The sequence below is a fragment of the Elgaria multicarinata genome, chromosome 6 (assembly GCF_023053635.1).
Source record: "Elgaria multicarinata webbii isolate HBS135686 ecotype San Diego chromosome 6, rElgMul1.1.pri, whole genome shotgun sequence".
Taxonomy (NCBI): domain Eukaryota; kingdom Metazoa; phylum Chordata; class Lepidosauria; order Squamata; family Anguidae; genus Elgaria; species Elgaria multicarinata.
The window spans coordinates 23,090,048-23,115,361 of NC_086176.1; the positions used below are offsets into that span (position 1 = coordinate 23,090,048).

General features: G+C 41.4%; 1 protein-coding gene across 3 annotated transcripts in view; it reads left to right on the forward strand.

The window, feature by feature from the left end:
• The first annotated feature begins 2,473 nt into the window (after nt 1-2,473).
• TMEM38B (transmembrane protein 38B) overlaps nt 2,474-25,314 on the forward strand; it is a 32,089-nt gene continuing 9,248 nt past the window's right edge. The window contains exons 1-4 of one of the 3 annotated variants that reach the window (XM_063129151.1): nt 2,474-2,605; nt 13,818-13,974; nt 23,221-23,405; nt 24,422-24,509. In XM_063129151.1, coding sequence (XP_062985221.1) covers nt 2,494-2,605; nt 13,818-13,974; nt 23,221-23,405; nt 24,422-24,509 — 542 coding nt within the window. In that variant the 5' untranslated portion in view covers nt 2,474-2,493. Of the gene's footprint in view, nt 2,618-13,817; nt 13,975-23,220; nt 23,406-24,421; nt 24,510-25,314 lie in introns of all 3 variants that reach the window. The other 2 variants (XM_063129152.1, XM_063129153.1) reach the window with 2 other exon arrangements.

Genomic DNA, 25,314 nt, shown 5'->3' on the forward strand with positions numbered 1-25,314 from the left:
ACTAGGCAAGCTTGACAGTTTCAAAGTTGTAATTCATATTTTTCAAGTGAATATCCCCAGTATATGTTATTGAAATATCTTTATGGGCTTGTCTATATGCTCTATATACCCCATCGTGGCTACGCAGTTACACCCTGTTTATTTTTCACAACTGCCAACTCGCAGTCACCTCATACTATTCTCTTCAAAACTGTGCTTTTTTTATGTGTCGTTTTATGACTTTTTACATTGCCTCCAATGTCAGCACGGTTGTCTGTCAGTGGTGGCTTCAGTTTGGATTAAGAGAGTGGACATAGTATGTGGCAGATCCCAGTGCAGGATTGGCATGGGAATGTGGGGCGGGCTTGACCAGCCTAGTAATGGCCACCATGGTGATATTAAAGTCTGGGTTTTGGTTTACTACAACGCCCATAAGCCCCAACCAGCATAGTTTCCTAAAACCCAGGACTCTGGCCTATACAATGAACCAGACTACAGTGGCGAAATCAGCTCAAGCACGCTGACAAAGGCTTATCTTCCAGTAGAAAGAAAGCATTGGTTACAGGGCCATCCCTATCATTAGGCAAAATGAAGCAGTTACCTCAGGGAGCAGATGCTGGGAGGCGGCAGCAAGGTGTTGGAGGAAAAACCTGTGTGCCATGTATCCTGCTCTGTGCCCCCTAAGTTAGTTTGCTGCCTTCAGGTGCAGTGGATTTATTTATTTATTTTAGCACTTTTATCCCGCCCTTTAGCCAAAAAGGCTCTCAAGGCGGCTTACAAAAATATTTCTTAAGACAGTCCCTGCCCACAGGTTTACAATCTAAAAAAAAATGATACAAAAGGAAAGGGGATTGGGAGGGGAGAGGAAAAGGGCACCCTCCTGTTTTTTGCCTCAGGCAGCCAGACGTCTCAGGCTGGCCCTGATTGGTTAACATACCACTCCTTATCTATTAGGACAGGCAGACTATTCCTATTAACAGTGATAGAACAAGAGCAGATGGAGGTGGGGAGTTACAGTTCACCAAATAAGGTGTGAGGATGCCACTATGGAAATGGCAAGGCATTTTTGGAGCAATGGAGGAAACCTCAAGTTTCATGGGTACCTGGATATGGACAAAAAGCATAGAGGAGATAGCTCCAGAGCAATGTCAGAAGAAAGAGAAATAAATAAAATCGGAGTGGGTATATTGGACTGTTTTAATGTTTGCTGTTTTTAACTTTTGTAAACCGCCCAGAGAGCTTCGGCTATGGGGTGGTATATAAATGCAAATTTTAGAGGGAGGGGAACACAGAGAGTTCTACTTCCTTATTGTTCAAGCTCACTTAGAAATTCACAGGAAGCGTCAATTACCCAGCCAATTTAGAATTTCTGATCACAATTTCAAAAATATAGTAATTATCCTTGTCTACACAGAATAAAAAAACTGGCTACGGAATGCTGGGACTTGGTGGCCTTTTCCCCCTGTCTAAACATGCACAGGAGTGTGCCTCTAATTTACCAGAATGATCAAATCTAGATTCCTGGTGAGAAAAGCATATCCAGTAAACCCATGATCTTTTACCCATGTTTTCACTTCTCCCATTCATTGAATCACCCTGTTATTTAAATATGATGCCTCCAACGTAAGAAGATATTTGAAAAATAGCCACTCACTGGCCTGATTTAAGATTGAAGAACATGTCAAAAGGGGACCCTACGCATCTGCATTGAGAAGTACGTACATCACATTAAATTGAGACTTACTGCCAGATAAACGTGTCCAGCATTGCTGCCTTAAGTAGTCGCAATGCCTCAAATGAATTAAGTGGACAGACCCAGATCTAGCTCTGATGCACAGGAAAAAAAGTTTACACAGACGTATTTTTTAAAACCAAGCAGAATTGTAGCTCCCCACAATGTGTGTCCTTCGTTTCACCTTCAAGGTTTCTTTTTTATTTCCTTTGCCATGTTCACTCAATTTTCAAGGACGCTGAAAGAAACTCTAAAGTTTGAAACTAGCAAAACCGGCACTACAAATCCTGCACACACTTACTCAAAAGTAAGACACCCCCCCCCACCTTATCTTCAATAGCATTTACTCCCACCGTATAAACGTACGCAGGACTGCCGCTCTCCTCCCAACACAACCTGCAACTCAAGAGGCAGACAAGCTCCCCTGAACTCCTTTCTTCTGTCCACGCCCACCGCGCGCGAGCCCAGCCAATCGCCTTTCAGCCCGACGCGGCGTTCAGTAGTGGGCGGAGCCAGTTCCTCCGCCTCCAGCGCGAGCGCTCTTCCCGCGCCTTGACGGCGGTTTCTACAGGGCAAAACTATACAGGGATTTTAACCTGTCCGCGCGTGCGCCTGCGCTGCCAGGGGCGATGGGGAAGGGGCCTGACAACGTAGGGGCGGAGAATCCCCTCTAGCCCCGCCCCAGAGCCCATCCCCTTCTGGTCGTCCGAGCTCAGCTCGTTTGTTGGGCTTCTCTACCCGCCTTACCTCCTGTCGGCGCATGCGTGGTAGGATCCGCCGCGATGGAGCAGTTCCTAGTGGAGGTGCCGCTGCGCTTCTCCCGGTTGCCCATGTTCCCCTTCTTCGACCTGGCGCATTATGCGGCCTCCGTGATGACGCTGAAGGAGCAGCGGGGTGAGTGAGTGAGTAAGTGGTCCGAACAGGTGAAAGTGTCCCGGGCGTTCAAATCGAGGGGAGTTCAGGAAGCAGCAGCTTCTGAACATGTGCAGAGTGACTTCTGGAAGAGGGGCAGCCAGCGTTTAAAACTGCTGCCAGGGCTAGCAGCTCCCTTTTTGTATTATTCTGCATGCTGTTTTAAGAGGTTTCTGCTGAAGGGTGGCTCATATATCCTGTTTTAAGTACTTGGGCTTAGCTTGTCGGGGCAAACAAAAGTGGGTGTATTTATTAATTAAACTGACTATACCGCCCATCTGGCAAATGCCCCAACTGGGGCAGTTTACAATCATGATGCGTAATGAATTTATGAGGTTTGCTGCCACAAGAGTTGTGTGTGAGTGCTAACTTCAAAACAAATGTATGGAGGAGGGGTCCACCAATGGCTGTTAGTCTTGATGGAATGCAGACAAAATAGTGCCCAAGGCACACAACTACTATATAGGGTGACCATATGAAAAGGAGGACAGGGCTCCTGTATCTTTAACAGTTGTATTGAAAAGGGAATTTCAGCAGGTGTCATTTGTATATATGGAGAACCTGGTGAAATTCTCTCTTTATCACAGCAGTTAAAGCTGCAGGAGCTATACTAGAGTGACCAGATTTAAAAGAGGGCAGGGCTCCTGCAGCTTTAACTGTTGTGATGAAGAGGAAATTTCACCAGGTTCTCCATATATACAAATGACACCTGCTGAAATTCCCTTTTCTATGCAACTGTTAAAGATACAGGAGCCCTGTCCTCCTTTTCATATGGTCAACGTACTATAATATAAATGTTAAAAGACGGTGTAAACAGTTATAATGAACCATAGGTTTTATAATAACAAAAATTCAACATTATTGTAACAAAAACAATCATTAGCAGATAACAAATGTTATAAACAATTGCAATGTTGTACAGTTGTTGTAATAATAGTATTGAGACATGTATAAGTCTCTTCAGTATTTCAAAACCAAATAAACAATACAATATAATGTGGTTACAGTAGGAATTTACAGTGTATAAGTTTCTTCAGTGTATATGGGCCTTTTTAAACAGCCTACCGGTATATAATTCCTGTTTTTGTGTGTTGCTTCCTCGGAAACACTGAAAAGAAATAGTAATAGATAAAAGTCTTATCCCCCATAAACAAATTGAAAATCCAGTCATAATATTGTTGGTGTGAGAAATATTCAGTTTGGTGTAAGAAGTGTTTAACTCACCACCACCTAGCTTAGGGCTAATGCCGTGGAAAAAAATACACACTGCTAGTCTTGATGGTGGTCATATGGGTTCTGCTATTCAGAGGCAATGTGCACCTGTTGCTGTGGGACCTTCATGTCCTGCTTGCTGGTTTTCCAGAGGCATCTGGTAGGAAACAGCATGGTGGACCTTTGGTCTATCAAGTAGGGTTCTTGTTCCATATAAAGCACATGGGAAGAATAATAGTGCATGTGTTGAATTGCTTTCTTCCCACACCTTGTGATTGTAATCAGCTCACATACTTCAGGGAGAGCAGTTGCTAGGGTTTAAATCTGTGACAGGGTTCAGAGAGTGCCTGAAACAGTTCCATTTGTTTATTTGGCTTACAAATGTTAAAATTAAAAAGTTTGAATGAAATAAATGCAAGAAAGAACATGAAAACACCACAGTATAAAAGCTGTCAGCAGAAATAAAACAAGCACCAAGTAGCATAAAAACAACGTACAGGTATTTAAAATGACTGAGACTCTTAAAAAAACGGTATTTGCTTAGGTTTAAAATGACATTACAACAGGCATATTGAAACCCATGTGCAGAGTAGATTTCAGCACTATCACATATTGGCAGATTAGAGGGGAAGGGCTTTTATTTTATTAGAGCATGCTTTCTTCAGCATATATATATATATAGGGCTTATGTTTTTAATCAGTTTTTAATGTGTATTTTATATCATGTTTTTATACTATTTGTTTTATACTTTGAATGGTTTTAGTTTTGTGAACTGCCCAGGGAGCTTTGGCTATTGGGCAGTATAAAAATGCAATAAATAATAATAAATCATCTGCTGTCTCCCATCCATGAAATGACTAACTCTAGCTTCAGCAAGCTTGTTACATTTTGTAGCTTCAGGCTTTGAACTGCTATATGGCAGAGGCTGTGAGACCCCATAGTGCTTGAGCTCCAAAAGTTGCACTGTCTTCAGAAATTAAACACCATACACTGGGGGCAGTTGAACATGCCACACACAGTCTAATCATCTTTATAACCCATAACCCCTGTGATCTTGTGTAGAAGGCTCCTCTCTGACTCCTCCTTTCAGTGTACTTCTTTGCATCCAGCTCATAATTTACTTATGGAAATGATTACTGCAAAATGTCATGATGGACACCAACTTGGCTTTTAAAAAGAATTAGAGGAAGATGGGCCTACCGGCACCTATTTATCATGTTAGTTAAATGGAACCTTCATTTTCTGTGCCCCAAGTATAAACAGGGTATGCCTATCGGCTTTATGCTCTCTTCATGAATTTGCAGGGGCATGAGGCTGTTGCAAGCAGAATGTCTGATAAGATGGACCTTTGGTCTGACCCAGCAGGGCTCTTTTATGTAACATTCACTGGGAGATTTATTTGTGGAATATTTTCCCTTACCTACTTACGTAACGGGTGCAGTGTGTTCATTCACTTCCTATTTTTGTACCGTGGAATGGTAACTTCCTCTAATGCCAAATCAAATGCTATCCAGATGGACTGGAGGATAAGTCATTCACCCCATATATAATGTGGACGGTTTAGACATTTGTCTGTTTCACCTGAAACAGTCCCTGAAACAGGGAAAGCAGAAATCCCTGGACAAAGTATTGTAATATTTAGTAAAAAAAATATTGCAATATTTAGTAAAAAAAAAGGTTTGCCCCTTGGTACTTATGGAATGGTTGGGATCTGGCCCATCCTATATTCCATCTAAACCCAGTTTTCCTTTGTCTAATTGCCTGTCATGCTTATATTTCTGTCTGATCTCATCTTCTGCCACCCACCCACTCACCCACCTGTCAGTAAAACTCTGAACCTTTAGTGACCCTCTGTTCCTTGCCCATAATGGATTGGAGCCCGAGCATAGCTACAAGATCAGGCTGAGGGTATTTAGGGAGTTGCACATTCTGCCACACCCTGCTGGCACCGAGAAGCCTGGAAAACATGGAGAAAGTTTGTGGAAATGGGGTCTCTATGTGGGTGTGGCAAAGAGAGGACGTAGGACTGCAAGAGGTACTGCGTGTGTAGTCTGTATAAGCAAAAGGTTGTAGCAGTGCCTGGGAGGAAGAGCTCATAAACCTGTTGTCTACTGTATTCATTTTGTTTTCCAAGGGTGTACCTAACCCTAAAATATGCATACGCAAGGTCTGGGGGGAAAAAAAAAGCTACTGCAGCCTTGCGCAAGGGCTTTGCATACCCAGGACGCTGAACAGGAAATTCGCAGGCCATATCAGAAACTGCTTTTGAAAGTACACTCAAGTGTGAAAAGTTGTTTTCCATATGGCATGGCAGGCAGGCAGAAGAGAGGTGCTGTTTGAGAAGTTGTCCTGGGCATACAGTGCCAGTTTTACTGTTCTTTGTATCCCAGGCTATAAATCCTGCTAGGAACATTTATTATTATTATTATTATTATTATTATTATTATTCTTATTATTATTATATTTGTTGTTGTTTTATCTGCTATTTACTTTGTGGGTTTTGGGTCGGGGATAGTTTCTTGTTGTGTCTTAAGCCACACAGGAATTGAGAAATGAAGGGAGGTCTATATTTACTTTAAATAAACTGGGATCCTGGACTTAAGAGTACCTAGCGCTTTTCTGCTCAAAAGCCTTCCCAGAGACATTTCTTTCTTTTAAAAGGCCAGAGCGTCATCATGCATGTTTTTGTATATTGTATAGCTGGTTCCTCTTAGCAGCGTTATCTTTACAGCACCATGTACATTGATGGTGCTATATAAATAATAATAATAATAATAATAGTGTGAAGATTACTTGACACTAGTTTGATCACACGCTGCATACCTTCATGATGCTTCCTTGTTGTTAAGACTTGCAGGGTAAACAGAAATGACAAGACAATGCTCAAATTGGTGGTACATTAAACACTAACTTTAGTTCATCCTGCTGGCTCGCAATACAGTTATAAATGTCAAGTTAAATGGCAGCTTATTGAAGCAGCAAACTTTAGTCCTGTATCAGCAAAGTAACAAAATACCAGTATTCTAATCATTAACGTATGTTTTTGGACTCGCACATACTTTGTCCTGTCATTTTCCTCTACAGAGGAGGAAATGGATGCTACAGAAGCCCTGGAGGCATTTCTGCACCATAAATTCATGCTAGTTTTATATTGGTTTAATCGTCGTGTCTCCCTCCAAATAATTCTGGTTTGAGTGTCTGATAAGTCTCTGTTTAGGGTTCTAAGGTGCTTGCAGATGAGGCTTTTACTGTGCCATTGCCCTGCCTCGTTAATGGCATTTTCCAAGGAGTCCAGACATTGTCATCTTTCTTTTGTAACCTTCCTATGTTTTGCCACAATCTCTTGCGCCTCTTTTTCTTACTACAGAAAATCCATTAAGGAGGAAAAGACGAAATAGCTTTGTATTGTCTTTTGATTGGTAGCACTATGAGCCCTCTATCTGGAAGCACCCCTAGTCTCTGTCACAGGATTAGTTTAACCCAGTTTGGGTCTGTGATATAGGGCTCATCTACACCAAGCAGGATATTCCACTATGAAAGTGGTATGTAAAAGGCAGGATCCACACTACTGCTTTATAGTGGTATTGAAGTACACTGCAGGATCTATATTACTGCTATATAGTGGTACTTTAGTGCACTGACAACTGTTGGGGCCATGACACATCTACACAAGCAGGATGTAACACTATGAAAGTGGTATATGGTATGTGTCATGGGCCCCAACAGTTGTCAGGGCACTTCAATACCGCTATAAAGTAGTAGTGTGACTCCTGCCTTTTATATACTGTTTTCATAGTATAATATCCTGCTTGGTGTAGATGAGCCCAAAGATATGTTACTGGTGGCCAGCAAATTGAAGGTGGAGGCTCGTTCTACTGTTTTGGAAATAAAGTAGTAAATGCAAACAAAATTGTGTTTTTTTGTGCCTTTAACGATTCCAGGTTTTCAAATTATTATTATTATTAATAATAATGATCTTCACAGGCAAAAAAGAGCCCTTATTCTATAATGAAGAAACTTGTTCTGTTGTATTACTCTATTCCTGGTAATTGTTGGAAATGGCATTGTTTATTTTTGTGGTTAAGTGTGGTTCAGCAGATATGGAAGTAGGTGGATTATGAAGCTATGTCTAACTTGCAGCTCGCAGTGGGTGACATTTTGAATATGCAACCCCTAGAACTGAGAGTTATTTCAGGGTTAAATAACCCTAGCATAACCCTACAACAAAGTGGTGGTTATGCAAGAGCTGTTTAATCCTTAAATAACCCTCTGTGTCTGAATTCAGATCATGCGAAGTTGGGCACATGGACACCTGCATTTCATGGGTTTGTTTCATCTTCTCCAGCCCCCGCTTTCCTATAGTGGCCCACCAAATGCTTCTGGGAAACTCACAAAGCAGCTCATGAAGGAGAGAGCCTGGCCCTGCTATTTGCCCCTAGCAGCTGGCATTCAGATGCTTCCAGTTTTAGTTCTTGACCACAGGTCTGTTGATAGACCTGCCCTCTCTGAATTTGTCTTTGAAGCCACGTCTAAGCCAGTGGCTGTTGCCAAATCTTGTGGCAGCGAATCCCACTAGTTAACTATGTATTGTGTGAAGAAGTGATTTGTTTTTGTCTTTCTTGAATCGTACCATTTTATTGGGTAATTCTGAACTCTAGTAGTATTAAAGAGGAAGGGGGCAAAAATCTCTTCCCATTTTCTATACATCTTAGATATCCAGCATGGAACTCGTGTCCACCAATGTTCCCACAGACACCTCTCTTGGTGCCTGCCAGGTTCCCTGCTCTTCTTGATTTCTATTTTATCTCTGAAATTATTATTTTTAAATGATATAATAACGGGGAGGCTGGCATTCTGCAAAGCAAAGCTCTTCCCTCCAGCACCAATTTTTTTGGGGTTCTAAAACGTGGCTTTTTGTTTTAGAGCTCAGACCCCACGTCTACCTTGTACTTAGGTTCTTGGACAGATTACTTTTCTTTTAGTCTCACCTGTTTGCCTTCTGGGAAATGTGCATTTTGTGACCAACCATGGCAGCCATTTTGTGACAGTGCCGATGACACACTAAAAAATCCAAATATGCCCACTGACACAAATAGTTTGGGGACCCTACTTCTTTTATAAACCTTTCTCATGTCTCCTTCTCAGTAATCTTAAATCAGGGGTGGGAAAACTGGCCATTGACCATCCTTGACCATTGACCATATTGGCTGGGGATGATGGGCATTGGAGTCCAAGAACATTAGGAGAACCACAGGCTGCCCATCTCTGCTTGAAACACTTCAGTCTTTTCTCAGGGAGTGCACTCTTTGATCGTTCTGCACCTTTCCCCAACCTTTCTACACTCTCACATGTCTTGCAGGAATGAGAACTGCAGAAGACTGCACAGGTCTGTGCAACTGTCTTTTCCCAGTATCTACTGCTGATGTGAAGAAGAGGGAAATCGTTGCCATTTTTTTTTAAAAAAAATGATAAAGGCCCTGCCTTCAGGCTTATGAACAGAAAAGACACCAGTGGTGTAGTGGAGCCAGAGTTTACAGGTTCGACGTGTTTGGGACTTTTTGATTAGCAGGGGTGATGAGATCATCTACTACCCCTGTTCCCTCTGAGCTTAGCTGCAATCCTCCTAGTAGCTGGGGTGGGGAATAGATTTTTCCAGATCGATAAATAGATAGAAAATAAATATACATAGGTAGGTAGACAGAAAGATATGGAGTAACACACCTGTCTGCATTTTGGAACTCTCCTTAGGGGCCTGGCTATGGGGACTGCCAGGATGAGTGCCTGAACTTCAAAATTAACCACTACACCATTGCAAGGCACACAAGGAAAAAGGTGTGATTACAGGGGAAAGGAAGAGAAAAACGGTCAGTTTGATAGTTCCAAAACTAAGTGGTGTAACTTATATACAGGCCAGCTGGGGCCAGGGTGATCTTCCAATCCCTTGCTGCTGCTTGGATAGAAGCAGCGCAACTATTATTTATTTATTTATTTATTGCATTTTTATACCACCCAATAGCTGAAGCTCCCTGGGTGGTTCACACTACCTGGTGCTTCTTGTTCCTCTCTCTGGAGGGAGGGATCAAAGTGTCCTTCTCAATTTCAGAACATGCTTCTGAATGTCTTCACTTCATGGGGCAAATCACATTTGTGAAATAAGTGCTTGCTTGTCTTCTGACCTTCCTGCAAATCCTTGCGAATAGATAGAAAATACAGGGCGTTTGGGTTGAACAATACTCCTGTGCTCCTGGCTTGTCATCTGGTAAACCTGATAGTTCATCCAGATAATTATCTCCCTTGTTAACCTTGTCAAGCACACAATTAAGTTTAATTAACGACAGCGTTTATGCTAGAAGGAATATTGATGGGCATCATGTGAACTGAACGGTGATAATTCCCAGCATTAACAATCATAGTGACATGCAGCAGATATATGAAAACTCGACCAGTTGTATTTAGATATTGCTGATTACGTACACGATTGTTAATTTAGCATTTACAGAAGCATTTCCACAGAGTTAAGTTGTATGTGCACCTACAGATCTAACTGGGTATTTTTATGTATTTCTTGCAGATTGTATTTGATTTTCATCTTTCTCCTTGATAAGAATGAAAAGCAATACAGGGAGCAATCCTTTGACCCTTTGATAGCGTTTGGTTGGGGATGGGGGTGCGGACATAGGACGGCTCGGTTTCCTGGCCTGGTTTCTTGGCTCTAAACTCTGAGTCAGGAAACTGTGCTCCCTGCTGCCCTCTCCCCCTTGTTCCCAGTGCTGAAAGAACCACACTGGCTATCTTCCGCGTTCACCAAATGGAGTGTGGAAATGGGGAAAAGGAGGTGTTCCCGGGGCCGGGGAAGGGAGGAGACTGGGATGGCATCCATCTGAGAAATCCTCTAGCCATCCCAGTCTAGGGTTGCCATATTCTGAATCCACAAAACTAGGACAATGTTTTCTTTTTTGGGGGGGGGGACTTTTCTTTTATTTCTCCCCTCTCTCCTTTCCTCTCCTTCACCCCCTCACCTCCCACTCACTCCCCACAAAACTCCCTTCCCCCACAAATAACCCAGTAGCTCTGCCCGGCACTTACCCTAAAGCTGTGACCACAACCAGCCAAGCTCACCAAACTTTATTGCGTTGCATGGGCCTCAGGCAGCCTGAGGAGAGCACGTGTGCCTTTCCTTGCTGTTGTTCCTCTTCTACGCAGGTGCAGTAAGGTGAGTCGCGGTGAGTGACTGAGCTGAGCCTGTGGAGGAGCAGCGGTGCTCTGGAAAAGGCGCCAGATATATGCGTCTTTTTCTCTGCTGCTACTGCCACTCCACTGAGCAGGCTCAAGGCACCATTTCGGAGGTTGGAATTTCTCCGGCCAGCTGGACCAGGAATCTGGGATTCTTGACTGACCGGCCAGGACATTTTGGAAATGCTTGGAAACTGTGACATTCCTGGTTTTCCGGGACATTTGGCAACCCTACCCCAGTCTCCTTCCCTCCCCCTCCCTGATGCTCCCACTAAACACATGAAAATGCCTGTCTAGCTTAAATGTGGAGCAGAAGGTGTGAGGCGGCTCCTCTTCTGCTTAGGATACCCATAAGCCTCTGAGTTTGGAGGCTTGTGAGTATCCAGGGCCCTTTCTACACCTAAAGTTTATCTCAGGAAAATGGAGGGATTGTCCCTGCCTGCTCCCGGGATCCCTGGTGTGGCATTTGGATGCACAGGAATGATCCCAGGATATAGGACTGGTGTAGACATGCCCCAAGACGTATCCCATAGGATTGCACCCAAAACGAACTAAGGATCTTTCATGACTACTTCAAATGTCTTGTGGATGGCTAAAACCCAATTACTAGAAGTCAGTGCTGGTTTCCCCTGTTTAACATAGCATTCGACTACATTATTGGCCTGGTTCACATATAACGCAAGCACATGGTTTATTTAGCCCATGTTTTTTGCCCTATCCAGGATTCGTTTGGCAGAAAATCTAACAAAGCAGTGCTTTGTTTTCTCAATCCTGGGGCTGTTTGTTTCCTTCCCGCTTTATCCACTCCATATATCCCAAATGCCTTTGCAGTACTGTGGTACTGGCTTGTAGAGAGGTTGGGTTTTTTTTAACCACTCTTGCCTGCTGCCTCTGTTGCCTGGTAGAAGAAACTCATGAACATCCCACAGCTCTTGTTTCACATGTAATGCTAAACCATAGTTTAAACAATCCAGAGTTCACAACCGAACAACAAATCCTGGGTTTTCTTTCTCAGTAGTTTGTAGCTAACAGACTATGATTTGTTAGCGTGGAAGGGTTCACACATCACAATGACCCAGAATTCATGTTTAGTGTTATGTGAGAACCCGCCCATTCAGGTTTTTTTAGAAATTTGCTTGCTTGTTTGCACGCTCTTGGAAAGAAAGAATAACATTTGTTTATTTAAAATTAGTATTGAGTTTTGTAATGGTAAGATTTCTTTCTTGGAAAGAGCTGTACCTCACCTGTCCTTTGAATGTAGCCCTGCACATGTTATAATGCGGATGTGGTTACCTTCAGTACTCTGAATGGCACTTTTCAGTTTAACTTGTGCCAAACAGCGAAATGATCCAAATTATAAATACGGCCTTCATTTTTTCACATCCAGTAATAACTGAAGCTTTTGAAGAATCTTCTTTTGAGATAGTTTTCATAGCTTGCACAGATATTTTATCATGTTTGAGGAACAGATCTTGAACAGGGACCAAACCTGAAACAATCTTGCAAATAGGTCTACTAGAATTTTTTATTAGTCCATTTCAAAATCCCCTCACATGCAAGTCATTTGTAGCCTTAAAAAAGGTGTGTGTGTGTGTGGGGAATGCAAAATCATTTCTGCCTAGACTCCTGGGATTGATTTTTCTCACCATACGCAAGAGGCTCTTGATAAGCCTGGCTTGGAGCCCAATGTTCGGCCCAGTTAACGGGAAATACTAAATGAATTCGGTGGGATATCTTACCACAGAACATTTGATCGGGAGGGAAAAACAGAACGGCTGCACAATGTGTCTTCTTTGCTGGCCCTAGGAACTGTCCATCTAGAAGCATTCTGGATTCTATTCAGTGTATCTCTTTCATTTGATTCACATGCCCAAGAATACCAAAACTGATTTAAGCAGCCGTGTTTGTGAAAAGCCCATAGGTGTTGGAAACTGGATCAAGAGGTTGTGAAGGGTCATCATGTCCTTACAGAAGTAGGATGTTATAATAATGAAGTTGACTACATGGATTCACCATCTTTATTGATTTCAGTTTCTTGCAGGGAAAATGGAAGACATTCCAAAGCGTTTATAGACCAGTCATTCATATAATGTAACAAGTAAAACCTTACTGCGTTGTTTGGTTTTTCTCTATAAAGTTTTTTCTTTCTTTTTGCAACTATAAAGCATGTATCTATCTACTTTGAGGGCCACTTCTTGCATCTGACAGAGTGGTCTCTGGACCACAGAAACTTAAACTGCAATATATTTGGTAGTCGTCAAGGTGCCACAGGACTTGCTTTTTATTACTACAGCTACTTTTCTAGAAGTTGTCAGTCAATACTTCTTTTTTAATCCTTTAAATTTCTTGCTGTTACACTGCCTTGTTGTTGTTGTTGTTGTTGTTATTATTATTATTATTATTATTATTATTTATTGCATTTATATACCGCCCCATAGCCAAAGCTCTCTGGGCAGTTCACATAAGATAAAAACACTTAAAAACCATATACAAAGATTAAAAAACACAAAAACAAGCAAAATACACATACATTTAAAACCCCTATAACAACTTTCTCAACCTTGGTGTAAAAACTCCACTGTGGAGTTCTGAAACCACTGTCGAGAAACGTGTTGTCTGAACTGAGCCACTAAGTAAATTAAAGAGCCCTGCGTTGAACTGACTGCCCTTTCTGAGAAGAACGAAGGTGAGAAGTTTTAATAGCATAACTCCTTATAAACAGCTCTTTTTGTTTTGTATTGTTTTCAGGAGCCGTTGAAGTATCGATTCACAGCCCAGTTGCATGCTGGTTCAGCGCGATGCTTTACTGCTTTGGAGGGTCCGTTTTATCTTCCCTGATGCTAGCAGAACCTCCAGTTGCATTTCTTGCCAACACCACAAGTGTTCTCCTTGCCTCGTCGGTCTGGTAAGCCACTTTAAAAATAGAGTATGTTGTTTTAAGAACAAAGACTAGGAAATATAGTTACATGATTTAAAGCAGGGCAACTTATGTCCTTCTGGTGTTGTTGGACTACAACTCCCATCAGCTCTCACCACTGCTTATGCTGGCTAGTGTTGGTGGGAGTTGGTGATTTAAAGTGTACTTTGGGGCTATTAACTGATTAAAGGAATCTTAGTTGTATTATTATTTGAGTTTTAAAAGGTTATACTTATAAATAATAAAATCAGTATTTGGAAGACAAAAACACCATCATAGAAGAAACTCTCTTCAGTCTGAGAGAGAGACAGTAAAATGCCTTTTCTGATCTAGTGCCTGCTATATTCATGGTTTTATAAGTACTGTATATGCTTTTTAATGCAAGCTGCTGTGTAGGCACATTTTAATAGATCAAAAGGTTTTTAATTAATCTAACCAATGAATTAACGAAATGTTGCACGTGTAATTTTATGCACTTTGAATGCCTAGGAAGAAAACTAAAAAAAACAAACATACAAAAGCTTAAATTGAATGTTACCATTAGCGGAAGACATTGCTGTGCTACTGGAGCTCCACTGCCTTTTCCTGTCGCACAAGCGCTAGCAAACCAATTTGTAAACCTGAGATTTGCTAGCGGAATATTCATTGGATTCCCCCCTTACAGGTAGTTCAAAACTTGGGTTCTGCTTGCATTAGTCATTTACCCTAGTGCAATGATATCATTGGGTGCAGCTTATAGTTCTAAACATTGGGTGTATGTAGACATGCATAAAAAAGTCAGTCACTGCATTTAACCACATTATGAACACACACATTTATTCCAATTCAGGTTCTGGATTGGAATAAATAAATAATCTATCATTCTGTGGGTTTTTCAGCACAGCTGGCTATGCACAGTCCCAATTGGCTGATAGCTGTGACATCATGATTTCTCCTGTTTTTCTACCGCCTCCCCCCATCAGTTTTTCATTATTTCAAAAACTTTTTTTTAAGGATCGACACTACTGCCTTATAACAGTTTGTAATGGTTTTGACAACAGTTGAGGCCCATGACACATCCCATATAGCATTTTCGAAACACTTTCAACAAGTTATATCCCGCTTGGTGTAGATCTGTCCCATGTTTCAGGCAGGAGGATTGGCAATTTCAGATCAGAATTCAAATCGCTGGCAGGTCATCTGTCTTTAAGGAAAGGTTGGAGGAAATGGGGCTTCCCTTGCTGGCAGAAACAATCCACCTGTAGCAGCTGCTGTTCTATAGATTTATTTTGAGTGCACTCATTGATGTCCTTTGTACAAGGGCTGCACTCTTATGATACTTACTTGTCAGTAAACCCCAACTAAAACTCAGTGGGGCTTGGCTTCAAGTAAGCATAGACCAGGTTACGCTGACCACATCATTTCTTGGGAGTGTAAATAGAAGCCAATAATCTGATTATGTGATTGCCCAAAATGTGATAACATTTAAGTCAGGAAGAAGCATGAAAATGCATATACAAACTAGTGATTGCTGTAAACTAGGGCTGCACGTCCTCTGTGTGAATTTTCTACAGGCTGCAAGACCCAGCAACAAGTACTTACTAGTGTTTGCAATTGGCACAAAAGAGAATTTGATGTCCTTTTATCTGTACATATTGTTCCTTTTCGGACTTCTCACTAATTAGTGATGCTCATTAACAAACAGCTTCGATGGAGGCTTGAACTCTTGAACCTCAGTCCTTTGTCAGGGGTTGGGACATGAGCTGTTGAATTAACCTCTCACTGTCTGTAGCTCACATCTTGCTGTGCTTTGCTGAGTACGAGGGGTGGCTGGTGGGACATAGTGAAGGCAAAACATCCCTGAACATTAGCTTTTCAGTTCATTTGGTACTATGATCAACTTATTGATGTTTCATGGGTGTGAGAATAGGCTTCAGCTTAAGTCATTCTACTTAAGTTGAATAATAACGAAATGAAAAATAAAATGTATGGTAAACCATGGCTTAGGGGCTAACTTTCCTTCTGTGAACAGTTTATGTTCGTGAGAGGGGGCTTCTCCAGCAATCCTTTCCTGCCCTCCCAATATCTGTTCCTGTGGGTTACAAGTCCCTTGGAGATGAGTGTGTATGTTGGGGAATTGGCAGAAATCTGTCTCTCCATAACCAGTCCCCCCACTTACATAAACAGAGAAGCAATTAAGAATCCAACCCCGTGTGTAATTATTATAGTATAATTATATTCCAACACATGAATCTCAAATTATAATATGAGCTGCAAGCTATTTCTTGAAGCAGGAGCAAGATACAGTCAAACTTATCTTTATATATGCACGGATACTGCTTGGGAATTTAGATGATGTCTTGTTGTTGCAAACAACCATAAGAAATAAATAAATAATCCTGTTACGAAGGCAAGTTAAGGCCAAGGAAAAATTTAATGAAATCCCTTGTCTTGTTTCCTCCCAGTATATGATAAGGACAGCCTTGAATGCAGATTCATGCGTTACAGATTTCCTACATTAAGAGGTATATCTGTGTTAGCGTGAAAAACACTTTCCCTAAGAGTGTAAGGTAGCTGTTTGCGTATGTTTGGGCTCTCTATATAAAGCAAAAGGCACAGATCACTGTGTGTGTGTAAAAGATCACATGACCTTTATTGAAAATACTTGCTGTAATGAATTTTTAAAACAAACAAACAAAAAGCCATAACAAATGCACTTTAAAGGCCTTGCTTCTCTACAATCAAATCTGAAGCCCCTGGTTTAAAATCTGCCATTAGAACTTTTGAAATACTTTTCTGTTGCAACTCTTATAGCAGCCTTTAGGAGGCATGAGAGACCACATGCTTCTTTGCAACTAAATAGCACCTTCCTTGGGACTAACTTTGACTAGGAGCATGGTACTTCTTGTTCAAAACAGCAGAGGCTGGTTTGGCTACACCACCCTACACCATGTACGGCTGCATCAGTTACCTAGGGAAGTTGTGGGCTCTCCCACACTAGAGGCATTCAAGAGGCAGCTGGACAACCATCTGTCAGGGATGCTTTAGGGTGGATTCCTGCATTGAGCAGGGGGTTGGACTCGATGGCCTTGTGGGCCCCTTCCAACTCTGCTATTCTATGCTTCTATGATCTTTTCCTCTTTCGTCTGGCATAGACGAGCCCCATCGGTGCCCCACTAAGGTAGGGAAGCCAAGTCCCCAGTGTAAATAGAGACAACCTTAACTAGGGTGACCATATGAAAAGGAGAACAGGGCTCCTGTATCTTTAACAGTTGCATTGAAAAGGGAATTTCAGCAGGTGTCATTTGTATATATGGAGAACCTGGTGAAATTTCCTCTTCATCACAACAGTTAAAGCTGCAGGAGCCCTGCCCTCTTTTAAATCTGGTCACTCTAGTATAGCTCCTGCAGCTTTAACTGCTGTGATGAAGAGGGAATTTCACCAGGTTCCTCATATATACAAATGATACCTGCTGAAATTCCCTTTTCAATGCAACTGTTAAAGATACAGGAGCCCTGTCCTCCTTTTCATATGGTCACCCTACCTTAATCCACCCCTTCCATCCCTTGCTGCTCACTCGTGGGCCGATGAAAGCATGCCTAGGTCCTGCACCCAAATGGGCAGATTTCTCACTCTCAGGCGGGGGACTTCTGACAAGATGTGGAGAGATCCCCATTCCATTGTTCCCTTTGGGGGCAAAAAGGCAGGGCACAAATATGTCTACAAATAATGGCAACCCACAACTTTACTTTAGAAACTTTGAGGATTGGGATTCCTTTACATCCTTTCCTGGGCTCCCTGTCTGCAAAGTTAGTAACTCAAGAGGCGTAGGGCCATGTGTCCCAGCGTTCCTTCTCCTTCCAGTTGTAAGAACCTATGGTTATAAAATCAAAGGACTGAAATGCAGGCATGGGGAAGGTGTGGCCTGCAGGGTTTCCCATCCAGCCCACCAGCGTCTTTGCCAGGCTCCCTCTTCCGGCAGGAAAACCTCTTATGTTGTATCAGGAAGTGATCTCTTCCTTGCTGAGCACCGAAAAAGGCTCCATTTCTCAGCGCTCAGCAGGGAAAAGCTGCTGATCAGAGATCAGAGCTTTTCCCTGTCTGGATCAGAGATAAGCTGCTGATCAGAGATAAGAGCTTTTCCCTGTGATTCAGTCCTGCTTACTCCTGAGGCTTGCCCTGCTTATTTCCGAGTAAGCTTAAAATAAATAAGAATTGCATTTTGGCCCCACCCACTCTGCCTTTGGCCCCACCCACAGATAGAATGCAGCCTCCTCCCTTAGACCTTTCCCAGGTCAGAATTCGACCCTTGGACTGAAAGTTCCCCACCTCTGCTTTAATATACTGAAGAGTGGGCTTTTTAACTTTGCTGAAAATAGTTCCTCTTCTTCCTCTAAAATAATAATAATAATAATAATAATAATAATAATAATAATAATAATATAAAATTTATTTCTTACTTGCCACTCCATTCTGATCGAGGCGGGGAACAACAGTAAATATAAAATACATAAAACTGAATTAAAACATAATATACACTGTTAAAACATCCTAAAATCATTTTAAAAACATCCTAAAATTATACTAGATAGGCCTGCCGGAAGAGATCAGTCTTGATAGCTTTCTTAAATGCTGATAGACTGTTAAGTTGATGAGTCTCCTCTGGCAGGCCATTCCACAGTCTGGGAGCAGTAGAAGAGAAGGTCCTCTGGGTAACAGTTGTCAATCTAGTTTTTGCTGACTGAAGTAGATTCTTCCCAGAGGACCTGAGTGTGTGGAGTGGACCCACACCATGAGCCTGGACCCAAACCATGTAGGGCTTTAAAGGTGATAACCAACACTTTACACTTTGCCCGGAAACTAATTGGCAGCCAGTGAAGAGATTTTAAAATGGTACAGAAGGAGTTGGTCAGGGAAAGTGCAGCTCCTTAATGCATGAAGTTGTGTGGATTTGTGGGCGGGGAAATAGATGTCCTTGTAAAATAAAGGAAAGGCGGGGAGATTATATCAAATGCACGAAAACAAACCAGAACCAATGAGACATAGTAAATGCTTATTTTTGCAGTCAGACCTATTTATATCTGCCAGGTATCTTCATAAGACTTCATAAGCACCAACAGCGCGTGTTGAATGTGACCCCAATCCATTTTTGTGTAAAATCTGCCTCACTTAGGAATGGTTTATTAGTTATAAAAGTATTTCAGACTTTAATGTTATTTCCTATAAAGTAATCTTGGTTTTAACGTAAAGCCCTGCTTAAGTATTATATAAAATTTGAAAGGGAACTTTCATCACCTTGAAGAATTCTGCAATGGTTGTCAGCTAGTGACATCTACTGGTCCCTATTGGAAATATCATGAGACATTCTGCAAAGGGTCAGTCGTTGTATAACTGTCTAATGCTATGCAATAGATTCACATACTGTATACTGTTTTTCCTCAGACATAATAATGAATCCACTGGTTTACCTATAAAGTTCATGCAATGCGCTTTGTAGGTACATTGTTAGCCTTTGTATGAAAGGAATGTACATCTAATAAGTAAATATTGTGGCTTTGCGGTAGTATTTACTATTTTTTTAATTATTATTTTATTCATTTATTTATGTGATTTGTACCCTGCCTTTCTATCAGGAAAATGGCACAAGCTGGCTTACAATCATAGATAAATAAAAACTTGAAGAGCTTTAATTAAAAAAAATCAGATCTTGATACATCATGGAGAATAAGATATAGAGATTTCTTTAAAAGCATTTAAAAAAAACTAGTAAGAAAAGCATCATTCTAGTTACAATATTTTTTTAAAAAACAGATTGCTCATATCAAATTTGATCCCTCTTCTCCACAGCATATTACTTAATGCAGATCCTTATAGAGTTTACTCAAACCTTCCAAGCAGAAATAAATAAACTTTTAATGCAGAAAAGCAACTCAGTTATACTGAGAATCCTTACAAACTTTTCCTGAGTCTTGGAATTTTACAAGTTCACAGTGTGGGCAGGCGGGTGTGGTATGAAAATCATTTTTAACTGATCATGGCATTGATGCTAACTACTTGTGGCTCTCTTACTGAAGTCACACAATTGTGTCATTGGCAATACAAAAGCATAGCATCAAGTTAAGGCTGTGGTGTAATGGTGCCATAGCAATGTGAACAAAAGTGTGAGCATTAATTTTGTCTTAGTAGTGTCAAACCTATGAGGTATTATTAAGCTGGACAGGACCTCATCCGAAGATGAACCTTTGTTTGTTTTTGAAGGACTTTTTCCACTCTTCAGGTGGTTACAAAGATCAATAATAAGACCATCAGCCTTACAGTCTAAAAGATATGAAACAAAAGGAAAAGGGGTTAAAAATGAGGAAGAAAAAAGCAAACCCAGGCACTAGTTCTGAGTTACTAAGTTCTTATGAAGGCCAACTGGAATAGAAAACAGTTCAAGGAGGTGAGGAGCCAAGCATTGCTGTTGTCTCAGTAGCGCTGATGATGGCCCTGCTTCCCTTCACTCCTGCTCCTACAGCCTAGTCTCTGTGTGTTTTCACAATTTGCCATTGTCACACTCTTAAAAACATAACATAGGAAGAGTCCTGCTGTACCAGACCAAGGGTACAGCTAGTCTAGCATTCTGTTCATATAGTGGCCAACCAGTTGCCCATGGGAGACCCACAAGAAAGACATGAGTGCAAGAGCATTCTCCAGCCCATGTTCCCCAGCAACTGGTGTACATAGGCATACTTCCTCTGGTATTGGAGATAGCACATAGCCAACAGAACTAGTAGCCATTGATAGCTTTATCCTCCATAAATTTTTCCAATCCACTTTTAAAGCCATCCAAAATAGTGGCCATCACTGCATCTTGTGTAAGTCAATTCCGTAGTTTACTGTAGGTGCTGTGTGAAGAAGTACTTCTGTTCTCTGTCCTGAATCTCCCACTGATCAGTTTCATGGCCTGACCCAGGGTTCTAATGTTGAGAGAGTTTGTGCATCAAATAGAAGAAGTGCAGCCCTTATGTAAATTTGCTGGGTGCCCATTGCACTGATCCTTTCCTCTCACTATATTGTGACCATGTGTCTGTGGATATACAAATACAGAGTACACTCCTTACCCATTTCCCTTATGAACACTTAAGAATTTTGTGTCACAGACTCCGTGTAGTGGCCTAGGTCAAGTCATTTTATGTTAGGCACCATTCTTTATCTGTATATGGGAATAGTACAGTCACTACATCTCAAAAGCATGCATAGCAAAGATTAAGGAAACATGACTTTGTGCACAGCTGGTGATGCATTCTATTAATGTTTTCCTGGATCTTATCCAGTGCTCCTGGGATTCAAAATGTACTTTTTAAAGCTGTTTTGGCTTCACTGAAATAGGCTTATACAAGGGGAGAAATAAACATTTCTCCCTTTGCCCTTTTATTGCAGTAGCATGAGATTGGGGCTGGATGAGTTGCTTACTGCCTGCCCGGCCTTGAAGCACAGCAGTCTGGCACTGTCGCACAATTTCTCTTTAGTGCTTACTGCTGATGTTTGATGACCAGGAAGCTGATAAACCCAAGTGTTACAATGCAGGGAGGCAGATAATTTGACCTAACTCTCCCTATGCAATATGAGGAGATCGGTAGTGAAGGGGAATTAGAATTGGAAGATGTGGGCCTCGCAGGGCACATCCCCCAAACTCTTTCTCCACCTTTGATTCTATGATGTTCTCTGTCGGCAGCCTGAGCAGGCCAATTCCCAATATGTGTCCCCCGTCACTGTCTTCAAGTGATGCTCAGCTGCTCTCAACATTGCAGGGCTCTTGTAGGGCAGTGCTGCTGAACCTCAAGCCAAGGGGTTCTCCAGAAGCCATGGCCTTTCCTTTGACCACTGATGATTTGGTCATCCCCAGTTCTAAAAGGTTAGAATGCCTCCCCTAAGGCCTAGTTATTGGCAGTAAGAGCTTTAGGCTAAATTATGCTGGTATTTTTGATGTCTTTGGCCTCATCCCTTTTGCCTTCAGCCTCACCCACCGCTGGGATGCAGCTCTTGAGGTCTTCTCCAAACGGAATCCTGCCCTCAGGCTGAAAGAGATTCGACTTCCGTATTTTAGGGCACTGCAACATTCAGTCCTCAACGGGCAGTTTTGGTGTTGATGGTTTGGTTGGTTGCTCATTTACAAAGAAATATTCTGCTAAATTTTCTCTTCTCCCAGGCAGTTAACAACATATGCTGAGTTTTCTTTTAACTGACCGCAGAATAGTTGTTTTAAATGGATATTGCTGTTTTTATGCTTTTGATGGTTTTGAATTTCTGTATATTTGTTTTAAATGTTCACTGTTTTTAACTTTTGTAAACTGCCCAGAGAGCTTCGGCTATGGGGTGGTATATAAATGTAATAAATAAATATAAATAAATAAATACCCAGAGAGTTCCCTGAGTGGACTATTGATGGACCCATATCATTGCTCTACTGATAGACACACAGCCACCAAATGTACTATTGATATAGATTATGATGATTCTCCATTCTAGATTCCCAAACTATTCCAAAGGGAGCATATTACTGATGGGCTCTTTTTCCAGCAACAAATTGTAGCTTATCTCTCTTTCTCCCTCGTTCTATCTCCTTCCCTTCCTATGCTTAAGAGAAACTATTTCTTCCTTGCAGTATTTTGGAAAGGGACCATCATCGGAGCACAGTTTTATTTATTTATTTATTTATTTATTTATTTACAGGCCAGCTTTTATTTGGAGCAGCTTTCATCCTATAAATACAGAATCACAATATTTAATAAATAGTACCGCCATCAAACATAAAAAATATAAGCGTCATAAAATACAGTTGTAATAGGTAAATGTAATGAAATGCAATTAGTTGAAAGCCTGTTTGACTATGGCCCCGTTCAGAAGTCACCTTAAACCATGGCTTTAACCACGGTGGTTAAGCTAGAAAGCCGGACTGTGTTCGGAAGACACCTTAAACCACAGCTTTAACCATGGTAAATAAAGCAAAACTCCTTATTCACCATGGTTAAAGCCATGGTTTAAGGTGTCTTCTGAACACAGGCTGGCTTTTTGGCTTAACCGCCATGGTTTAAAGTGTCTTCTGAATGGGCCCTATATGTATTTAACCTGTTGATTGCCCTACATCATTATTTGTTAACATCTGCGTTTTTTAAAAAAAGTTTTGAGTTTGTTTCAGCTTGTCAGCATGCTTTCATTTCTAAACATCTTGAAGTAGCTAAGGTTGAACCTTTCCCCCCTCAATTTTTTAGGTATCTTGTATTTTACTGCCCACATGATCTAGCCTACCGCTGTTTCTCTTTTCTACCTATACGACTGGTGGTTGCAGGAATGAAGGAAGTGACTAAAACATGGAAAATAACAGGCGGAATTGCACATGCACACAGCCACTACAAAAATGCCTGGATGATCATGATAGTAGTTGGCTGGGCCAGAGGTAATGTGTAAAATACCTCCCTTTTTCAAATTGTTTTTTTTTTAACATTTCAAACCTTGCTTTAATAGGGAATCCCTAATAAATGGTACTTCAACCAGGATCATTCTCAGAGAAAAGACAGATTTAAATCTAACCTATTAATATCCCCTACACCCCATTTCCGGCTGCCCCTCAGGACCGTGAAAAGAAGTAAATCAGTGTAAATCAAGTAAATTAGCCCAACCCTGCTAATTAATCAGAAGTAAATCCCACTGATTTCAGATGAAGGGTAAGCATGCCTAGGGTTGTAGCCTCAGTCTCTTGGTGCGATTTCTTGACTTTTAGGTAAGAGATACTGCTTTTGTTGTAGTAGCTATGGTGCACTGGGATGAGATCAGACTATATATGCTGATACATAGAAAACATGTTTACTGCAAACACAAATGTGCAAGTCTTATTTCAACTTTAGAAGTCCCTTTCATCTGAGCTATGCATAGCAATAGCTGCTGGAAAAATGTTTTTGTCTGTTGGACAAAGGCTTTTCCTTGTCTGTATATCGACAAAATCCCTTTCCTTAATTTTCCTCTTTTAAGAAAAACATTTTTGTATAAATCTTGCTTGGTTTTCTAAAGGAACATATAAGAGCATCTCCTTAGGAAACTTACTGGTGTCTTACTAAATGTGACAATTATGAATTCTGAACTCCAGAGAGCCAAGTGATGTGGGCTACTGCCTCCATTTCTCTCTGTTTGGCTTTGATAGAAATTCAGATGATTCTGGTTGAATTATTATTTTTTAAGGAAATACTAAGGCTTGCTTCAGAATAGGATGCTTTCTAAGGCGCCTCAAATTGAGGATCCAATTTCGATAACTGTGAAGTAGGTCATTGCATTCATGTCTATAACTTGAGGGCCATACCTTGCTCCTGTTGGAAATAATGTAACAGCTTTGCAGCTGTCCTAACTAGAAGAAGGATTGAGCTGATAAAGACCCTTTGAACCAATTTACGCGTGTAATAATTTTTTATTGAATTATAGGAGCTGGTGGCGGTCTAATATCCAACTTTGAACAGTTGGTGAGAGGTGTATGGAAGCCTGAAACTAATGAACTGCTGAAGATGTCCTAGTAAGTCAGTGAAAAGCACATAACAATTGACACAGTTCTGGGAATGTTCTTTTTTCTTTGCATTGAAAGAACTCTATGAGTAGCGCTTCAGAAACATGACTCTCAAAAAGGAATGCTATAAAACCACGTGTTTTGAACTTTCTGCCTTGAGGGGGCACTTTCCACACCACCTTGTCTCCTGAAGAACCCATAAGCATCTGCCACAGATTCCTTGCATATGGCAGAGTGTCACTGTTGCTCTCCAGGAACTGAGGAGTGTCGAGTTCAATGGTCCTCTCCACTTTGGCCATTTCTACACCTGCCTTTTCCCCTGGAATCGTCCCGGGATCATCCCTGTACATCCAAATGACACACAGGGGATCCCGGGAGCAGGGATGGGATGATCCCTCCATTTTCCTGGGATAATCCTTAGGTGTAGAAAGGGCCTTTGTCTCCCACAAAAATGTGGGATATTTTCATTGCCTTTTTGGGTGGGTGTGGGTAAATTCTGTTAACTTTTAGTGGGCGCTTACTAACATAAGAGCTGGTGGCAGAGAATTTTCTGCTTCCCCCTTTTTACTTAATTGAAAAAGGCACCTTTACTGCCACATGAAGCCGTGGGAGAGCTGCAGTCAGCAGTCCAGTGGCATTCGCTGATTACCATGAAAATGGCCAAATTTGTGCCCTCTGAAATATTCCGCCCCTCCCCCTGCCCAGAAGTCTTTTTGATGGAAAACTATGGCTGAATATTTTGGCCAGAACTAGAATTGAGTGTGTCCCGTTTGAGTTGCACATTACAGGGAAAATTGGTAATGGTTAGACATGT